The following is an 8,916-nucleotide window of genomic DNA, read 5'->3' on the forward strand; positions in this document are numbered from 1 at the left end:
CAATTTCATCAATGCATTGTTCAAGTTCATAGGGCCACCAAATGAAAACTGCGAGGCATTATTGTTGGCACCGAAGCCATACCATCCGTTTTGGTTCGTGCTTTCGGCATGCCAGCTGCCGCCATGCAACGGCAGAGCCTGCTTTCCGTCAAACATGGAGTTTCGCTTCATGAACCAGTCGAGGCGTAAAGTAGGCATAATTGGCACACCTGAAAGGTGGTTGTGATAGTGATAATCATACTTTTGAGTTCCAAGCTGCCTCCTTAATGCATGGAGTAGCTCTGCTGCTGAGCCTCTTGGCGCATGCCGTAGCCCTGCTGCTGCTGTCACCTGAAAAGCGCGGCGCTTTTTTTCTACTTTTCCGGTTGCTGGTATCTGTACGATTTCGATCTGTTTGTCACCCCTCTTGTTTGTTTGGGGATATTTGTAGGCTTGGTTTGGAAGTATATGTAAGTTGTCATTTGATAAGAAGAAAATAATTACACCAGAAAAGGGATATGATTCCCTTTGTAGCTAAGGATCTTATTATTCTTCAATTTCAAGCAAAGAACGAAACAGGGTAAATATATCGATGATGTTTCGAACATTTGATTAACTACATATCCACCTGACTCAAGCGAGACTTGCGTACAGTGGCGCCCCTGATGTAGGTAAGCCGTTCCCGACTTGAGCACAAACCATAAAAAGCAAAACTCGATAAAGAAAACGTAAAAACTTGCCGGGGCAGTGCAGATCATTGACATAATTGACAGACTAATGGAGAAACAAAAATATTTCCAATGAATATCTTGAACCAAAAGGAGCATGACAGGAAAACAAAACATCCTAAATTGCACATACTGCGCTATCTGGTGATGCATTTTGATCAATAAAACGATCTAAAAGCAATTCAGATGTCACATACAGAGTCAGTTCATCGCATAAACGAATAATTTGTCTCATAAACAAAACTTCCCGGCAAGGGGAATGCAGGACGGTTGTACTATCTTTTTGGGGTATCCAGGGAACAACGCGATACGCCAGTACGTTGTGACACTTCCCAGCACAGGCAGGCTCCCTCTCAGTAGATACTAGAAAGACATGCTCCGCTTATACTAAACCCCACCCCAGTAAAAGTTATGTACAAAAACATTACCCTAAGAACTCATAAGTCTGTCAAGCCCCCAAACATTTCCAAAGAATAATGTAAATTTAACCGAGCATGAGGCACAGCTATGTCAGCGATACACCAGTCATCGTTGTTCAGTCGAACCCTTCTTGAGTAGTCACAGAAGCTGCATGGTCAACTATCTTTACAGAAACAGACATAAAGGTCAGCCACTCTCTCTTCTGCAATTCCCAGGCAAAAGAAATTTGTACTTCTCTGCATTCTCCAACAGAAAGGATGGCAGGTGGACACCAGAGAAGGAATGAGGAATAGGTCCCATTTTCCCGATGATTTCCTTGAAGGTGTACTCTTCAGGAAGCATATCAAATAAATCAGACCCCTTGCAGATCACTTTCTGAACTCTTTCTGGGTTTAGATACTTTGAAAACCTGACTCTATCGTAATGGCTGTATGCTTTCATCTTAAAGATGAACTCACTGATATAGCGGAAACAAAAGCTACAATGCCACCCTGCATCTGCTAAGATGTCATCTGTCTGGCGATAGTGTGCATATCTCGTCTCCCCTTCCCGGTACCTGTGTACTGAAGCTCTCCAACTGTTATTGTCCACCAGAAACTCAAAGGAATAGAGATAGTTCTTCAACTGAAGATGCAAGATTTGAGGAACTTCGTCACACCACCTCAGAAGATTGATGGTGTGTCTGCTTGGGATCTCATCAACGTCAGACATTATCAACAAGTCATCCTCAGTAATACCAGCTATTTTGAGAAGCTGGTCCAGTGCTACTCGTTGATATGCCTCCTCAACAAATGGATTTTCCCCTCTCTTGAATCTTCCTCCAACAGTCCCATAAGTTAATCGGGGCTCCACAAACTTGAACTGCTCGCGATAACGGGAGAAGAACAGAGGCTTTGGAAATCCAGTAAATGTTGAATTTGATTCAAGGAGAACAAACTGCGTTATGTAGGGATACAACTCTTTCCATCTTATGGTAAGGATGTCCATCTCATTACTGAACAACACGGCATCAAAAACACGCCTAGGGTACTCACGGATCCCCCAACCATGAAGCTTGCAGAGGTTCTCCATGGACACATTCTCGTGATAATAGTGTGGAATGTCATGGAAAGGTTTAGGTGGCGATTCCCATAGCGGCCGCAAGAAGTATGAGATCTTCTGTCCATGCACGTAAATGCCAAAGACACACATCGGAATAAGTGTAAACAGAATGAGGAGAACTTTGAAGTCAAATCCACGTAGAATGCAGCGAACTCTTGACATGCTCAACATTCTGCCTGATTCCTGCACAATCATACAGACAATATTTGTCAGACGCAAGACAACATGAAATCCACCAGTCAAGAAATTCCAACTACTTGCAATAATTCAGGCGTAGATTCAATGCACAACACAAACACAACGGCAGATGATAATACTCCAAATAATTCATAGGTTTAGTAGTCCACAAGCGACATTCTTTTCGATAACAACACGAACGCTATAATATCCGTTTAAATTAGCAAAAACAATTGTCAATTCCAAACCAAAAGCTGAAAGTAATCCGATTCAAGAAAATTCCAGTACAAACGTGTTACGGATCGAAAAACCAAGACTCTTGTTATGCAAAATTTCATATCAACAAGACATGGATTAGGAAAATCCATCTGATCTGACTGGCCACACTTGATGAAAAAAATACACAGATTACCTTTGGTTGCTAAGAAAACTCAGGTCAATAAATCGAAAACTTCATTCATAAAAAAGGGTTTTGAACTATAAAATTCCCCAAAAAAAAAAAAAAAATTGCATAGGAAATATCGTACAAAAAGTTCATAGCTTTTGGGTCAAATTTCCGGTAAACCATTTTTTCACAATTTCCCAATAATCCCATTGCTGTTACATTACCGAAGCAACCAAATATGCAAACCCAGAAAACAAAAACCATCAAATCACCAAACCATACACAAAGAATAACCAAAGGCACCAAACTTTAATTCGAAAAAATTAAAAAAAAAAAACGAAAAGAAAATTGAAGTACCTGGCCGCAAACATTGCCGCAGATATCATCAGTCTTCTTAGAGCAGTAATGGCCCCCTCCCTCAGCCATCATCCACCACATTCTGTATCCTCTCCCTTTCAATACCTCCACGACCCACCGGGGTTCGGAACACGGCAGATCGATCGGGCTTCCAGAAACCCGAGGGCAAAATCGGAACTTTACCCAGATTTGTTTGCTTCCCCCGATCCCTTTCTGGTTAATCACTAATCAGGCAAGCTGAGGCTTCCGTGTCACTCGGGGAGAAGAGAATCAACAGATCACAGACGCCTAAGAATTTCCAAGAATATGATCTTTTTGTTGGGTATTGGAGGAAAAAAAATAATAAATAGAGAGAAAAAAGAAAGAAGGAAAGAGACGGTTGGGAAAGGAAAGCTAAAGGAATAAGAAGAAGGGAAAGGAGGGTGCTGCCTCTCTGGTATTGGGTGGCACTTGTCCTCACAAAGCAACTCTCTCCACCTGCACAAATCGAGCCGTTTCACTTGTCGTCTACCCCACGCCCCCTCCTCTTTATATTTTTCTTTCGAATTCCCATTTAAATTTATTTACGAATTACCTTTCATTTTAAGAAAAATTAAAGAAAATATTTTAAAAATTTTAAATTTTAACGATAAAAATAACATAAAAAGTAAGTAAATACTATCAATTTTAATTTTTTAATGTCAAAATATAATTTTTGATTAAAATGAATAATACCGCGTTTTACGCGCTCGCCCATGTGGTCGTTTCCTTAACGAGGGAGGGGGAGGGGTGTTTATGTCATTGCCTGGAGGAGGCGTGGGAGAACATGGGGACGGACACGGCATTGGCCGGGTCTGGGTGGGGAAGGTCGGTAAATGGAGGGGCCCACGCGGTGCTGTGACAGCCTCTCCACTAAGACAATAAATAACACCATGACGATGTGTCGTCTCCTGCTTCATTTTGCTGACAATTGGCGCGTTGTTACTTCCACCCGGGTCTCTCTTCCGACACGTGGCTTTCTGTTCCTGGGGTTTGTCCCGCGAGGCTCAAGATCTTATCGTATCAATTCATCTTATTTCGTGCAATCGATGCTGTATATTTCCGGGTCGGTAACGTTTTTGGGCCCTTTTGGGCTTTGGATCTTCTTTTTTTATCTATTTTTCTTATTTGCTCAAGTGATTATTTATTTTTTCTAAATTTTTATTTTTCTTTACAAAACAAAATTTGAATTAGGCCACATAATAAGTTAATTGCTAATTAGAATTAAAACTTGAAACTTACAATTTAAAAGTGAAGAGAAAATTATTTAAACTGTAATACTTGCGGGTCAAGGGCGAGCGTTGGTGCAGCAGAAGAGTTTATTCTTTGTGTTCGAAATGTCGTGGATTCGAGTCGTGAAAACTTCTTTGCAAAGTAAGAGTAAGATTGCATACAATATACGTTCCCTCCTCAACCCTCGCAAAATAAAGAATCTTGTTCTCTTGGGGTTGTCATTTTTTGTAATACTGTTGGGTCCTACCATGAGGGTTTGGTTTCATTTGATTGATTAGGTCTCAAAGTTCCAAGGGAAGGAGGGGCTGCGAGCGTGGGTGGTGCAAATGTTGTTGCTGTTATTGACGGGCAGAAAGAGAATAACACCCCATTTGATGGCAGAGAAGCACATGGGTTATAATTACAATAACATACCTTCATCAATTATGCATTATTTACCAATAATTTAATTACTCTAACTAATTAAATCCTCTTCATTATTATATTGCCCAATATTCCTTAACTGTTCTTTAGGGTTTATGGTTTGGAATATGCATGAAGGGTGGTGATTCTGGTGAAGTGGTTACCTAATGAATTTGGGATTGAGTATTCCTTCCCTTTTCTGACTAATTCAACCAATGACTAGTTTACTAAATCGTAAACAGAATGAGAGAAATTGAATTTAGTTATGTCCATATATTTTATAAATTACTTTGATATTACTTTAAACTTAAGATGCGTCTCAATTCTGTATTTCTACCTTCGTAATATTTTTCTTCTCATAAAATATTCCAATTTTGTTAATTAAAAGTGTTAGATACACAAACGTCACATTGAATATATTCACGAAACCATTCAAGTCCTCTTCTAACTATGAACACACATTTTCCAAATTGAACATACTTTGGTAAACAACATTACTCTACGTGATGTCACTCAGTATTATGGTCTGGTGATATTCATCTTCATTTGAAAGTGAAAGGTCTTAGGTTCGAATTTTGTAGATGGCAAATTCAATACCAAATTAAGTTGCACATTATGTGACTTAACCGAACTCCTTTTCCCCTCAATGTAAAAAATATCGATGTACTAAAAAGAAAATAAAACATTACTCTACTTGCTTTGATCTTTTCTTTCAAAATCGTTATTAAAAGTTTTCACGCTGAGAATAATAATTAAGATAGGTGGACAATTCAACCGATCATTTTTAAGGTCTAGATCCTTTTAGAATCAGTGTGTGGTTGCAAGTTGGAACAATTCCAAGGCGACCGGTCAACTGTGAACTAGGATATGTCGATACAAGTTTCAAATTCCAAATTCCAAATTAAAAATAAAAAATTAGCTCAACCTACAAATAAAAACCGGTCGTGTATTAACACATCAACACGCTCGGTTATTACGAATGTTAATCATTGTTAATTAGTGGAAATAACGTTTAATCTTAAAAATGAACGTTAATTAATTAGAAAATAGCAATGGTAATATTTGGTTTTGGTGGAGTTGTGCGTCGACTTGACCTAAACGTTCAAATAGACCAAAGAGTACGCAATGTGTAGTGTTTGGGGCAACGACTCAAGACTCACGTCAACTAGAGTCTAGACTAAGATTATACTTATTTGACCTAAACCAAAAAAGAAAAACCTTAAGGGTTTGGAGCCACAATGGTCCTTAAAATTTGCAAAGTCTTCACTTTGATCTTTCACTATGAAACTTGATAGAAGTTGATTCTAAGTATGTCTACCATATAGATTATTTTCCAATTTACGTGAAAAATCTGCTAATATGCTTGTTAAGTGGAGAAACCACTTCTATCGATTTTTATTATCAGGAATAGGGATGTCAATTCTAACTATTAAAACCGATAACCGTAGATAACCGCCCAAATGGATTGGATTTGTGTATGAAAATTCAGGTATATTTTGGATATGGTTATAGGGGTCCCAAATCCATATCCGTCATCGAATCCGAACTGAATTATATATAATATAATAGTATTTATATATAATTGTATTATAATATATATATATATATATATTTTTTATTATTCACTAAATCCATTACCGTGAGAATACAAAAGTTGCACTATGTGAGTTGCATTTTGTAGGCAAGTTAAAAAGTTTTGATATAAATCAAAATCTATGATAATTCAGACCAATAATACTTATGGGAGATATCAAAGATCAACCAACATTATCAATGTTGTCACATCCCAACCCGAGCTCCACCACATCCTGGGCTCGACTTCTCCATAACACGATATTGTCATCTTTGGACCTCGACCACACATTCACGGTTTTGTTTCTGGGAACTCACACGAGAACTTCCTAATGGTTCACCCATTCTGGGACTTCTCTCGTGCGAACTCACTTAACTTTGGTGAACTCTGAAGCCAGTGAGCTCCCAAAAGGCCTCGTGCTATATGGAGGTGGGTATGTACATATAAGGCATAGAGGATCCATTTCCCTAGGCGATGTGGGATCTAACAATCCACCCCCCTTAGGGGCCCGACGTCCTCATCAGCACACTCGCACCACATGGAAGAGTGGCTCTGATACCAAATAGTCACATCCCGACCCAGACTCCACCACATCCCGTGCTCGACTCCGCTATAGCACGATATTGTCCGCTTTGGGCCCGAACCACACCCTCACGGTTTTTGTTTCTGGGAACTCACACGAGAACTTCCTAGTAGGTCACCCATCTTAGGATTGCTCTCGCGCGAACTCGCTTAACTTCGGAGTTCCAGTGGACTCCGAAGCCAGTGAGCTCCCAAAAGGCCTCGTGTTATATAGAAGTGGGCATGTACATATAAGACACATCACCCCCTATCCGTTATTCGATGTGGGATATTACAATCCACCTTTCTTAGGGGCTCGACGTTCTCGTCGGCACACTCGCACCACACGACAGAGTGGCTCTAATACCATTATGTCACATCCCAGTCTCGGCTTCGCCGTAGCACTATATTGTCCGCTTTGGGCCCCAATCACACCTTCACGGTTTTGTTTCTAGGAAGTCACACGAGAACTTCCCAGTGGGTCATCCATCCTGGGAATGCTCTCACTCGAACTCGCTTAACTTCGGAGTTCCGATGGAATTCGAAGCCAGTGAGCTCCCAAAATGCCTCATGTTATATGGAGGTGGGCATGTACGCTTTTGTTGAAAGTGCTTTTATTAGAAGCATATTGAAATTTTCATTAAAAATGCAAGTTTTTCTAAGAGAGTACTTAGTATATGCTTCTTGAATAAGCATCTGATAACACTTGATTAGAAAGTGTTTCTATGACGCATGCGTACTTTTAAGTATTTTTGTCAAGAAAGTTTATTTGTAAAACGGAGTGTTTTGGTGGTTAGAAAATATTTTTAGCCATTCCATAAGCAATTTTAAACATGCTCTTACTTAATGATAACATGGATAATAAACAATTTGTTTAACACTTGTCAATAAAAACAAATCTACTCTCTTTTCGAAGAAAATTGTAACGACCAATGCATGCATGAAAAGCCTAACACAGTGAAGATGTAGAAAGCATGCAAAGGATGCTCAACCTTCCCATATCAGAGCAAGAAAAGCACAAGTTCATTCCTTAACGGCTTCTGATCTTCACACCAAAAATCCCGTCATCGTTTTGGATCATATCCTCCTTTGGCAGCTATAAATACCCCTCAAACCCTACATACCAAAACCTACATTAACAATTTAAGCTCACCATTAAGGTAACTAAACACTCTAGCACTTCATTAATCGATCTCGAAAATCAAAAGTACGAAAAATGAAGGGCGTCGTTATAGCGGCAGTGGTGCTGGTGCTGGCCACGTTGGTTTTGGTTGAACCGGGGCATGCCACGGTCACTTGCCAACAAGCAGTGTCATCTGTGAGTCCTTGCCTTCAATATCTTACCAGCGGCTCTGGCACCCCTCCTGTGGCATGTTGCAGTGGTGTTTCGGGTCTGAGACAGCTCACTCAAACCACCGAAGATAGGCGTACAGCCTGCCAATGCCTCATGGACGCAGCAAATCAAAACCAAGACATTAAGGAAGCTGCTGCGGCTGGCCTTCCCGCGGCATGCCGAGTTCAGATCAACGTTCCAATTTCTAGGAGCGTCGACTGCAACATGTAAGTAATTCATGTACTGTATTAAAAAATTCTTACTAACAGTTGTTGTGTAATCCGCCTGTCCATGTGATTAGAACGTGCTAGGTGTTTCGATGTGTGATCATCACGTGCTTGCTACTGCTAATGTCTTTTGCTTTTGTATGAACAGTATTGAGTAAAATGAAGGCTACAGATTGAGTTGAAATAAAGAGAGAGAAGCATGGGGGATGCCGCTGCAGCTGCTATCTTCTTCAACGGCTGCACTGCATTGGCTAGCTTTTGGTTGAACGTCGTCAAGTTATGCTTCTCACTAGAGAGCCATGCTATGCCTACTAGTTTATTCAACCTACTTGTTATGTACGAGATAACATTGTATTTAATAAAATAGAGAAATCTTAGTTGTCTGTTGGATATCTCACTCTATACATATAAACACAGAGATT

General features: G+C 40.0%; 2 protein-coding genes across 2 annotated transcripts; one reads left to right on the forward strand and one right to left on the reverse strand.

Annotated features, from left to right (window-relative positions):
- Positions 1-335: 335 nt before the first annotated feature.
- On the reverse strand, positions 336-3,654 carry LOC137731198 (uncharacterized). The gene is made up of 2 exons (XM_068470298.1): positions 3,148-3,654; positions 336-2,411 (listed from the first exon to the last, which is right to left on the reverse strand). Exons 1-2 carry the CDS (start codon positions 3,226-3,228, stop codon positions 1,314-1,316), a joined length of 1,179 nt encoding a protein of 392 aa, XP_068326399.1. The 5' UTR covers positions 3,229-3,654; the 3' UTR covers positions 336-1,313.
- A 4,496-nt stretch (positions 3,655-8,150) lies between these two features.
- Positions 8,151-8,652, forward strand: LOC137731419 (non-specific lipid-transfer protein 1-like). Its single transcript, XM_068470527.1, has 2 exons — positions 8,151-8,494; positions 8,643-8,652. The coding sequence occupies exons 1-2, from the start codon at positions 8,151-8,153 to the stop codon at positions 8,650-8,652; spliced, it is 354 nt and encodes a 117-aa protein (XP_068326628.1).
- Positions 8,653-8,916: the final 264 nt, after the last annotated feature.

The sequence above is a fragment of the Pyrus communis genome, chromosome 4, assembly GCF_963583255.1.
Source record: "Pyrus communis chromosome 4, drPyrComm1.1, whole genome shotgun sequence".
In the NCBI taxonomy this organism is placed as follows: domain Eukaryota; kingdom Viridiplantae; phylum Streptophyta; class Magnoliopsida; order Rosales; family Rosaceae; genus Pyrus; species Pyrus communis.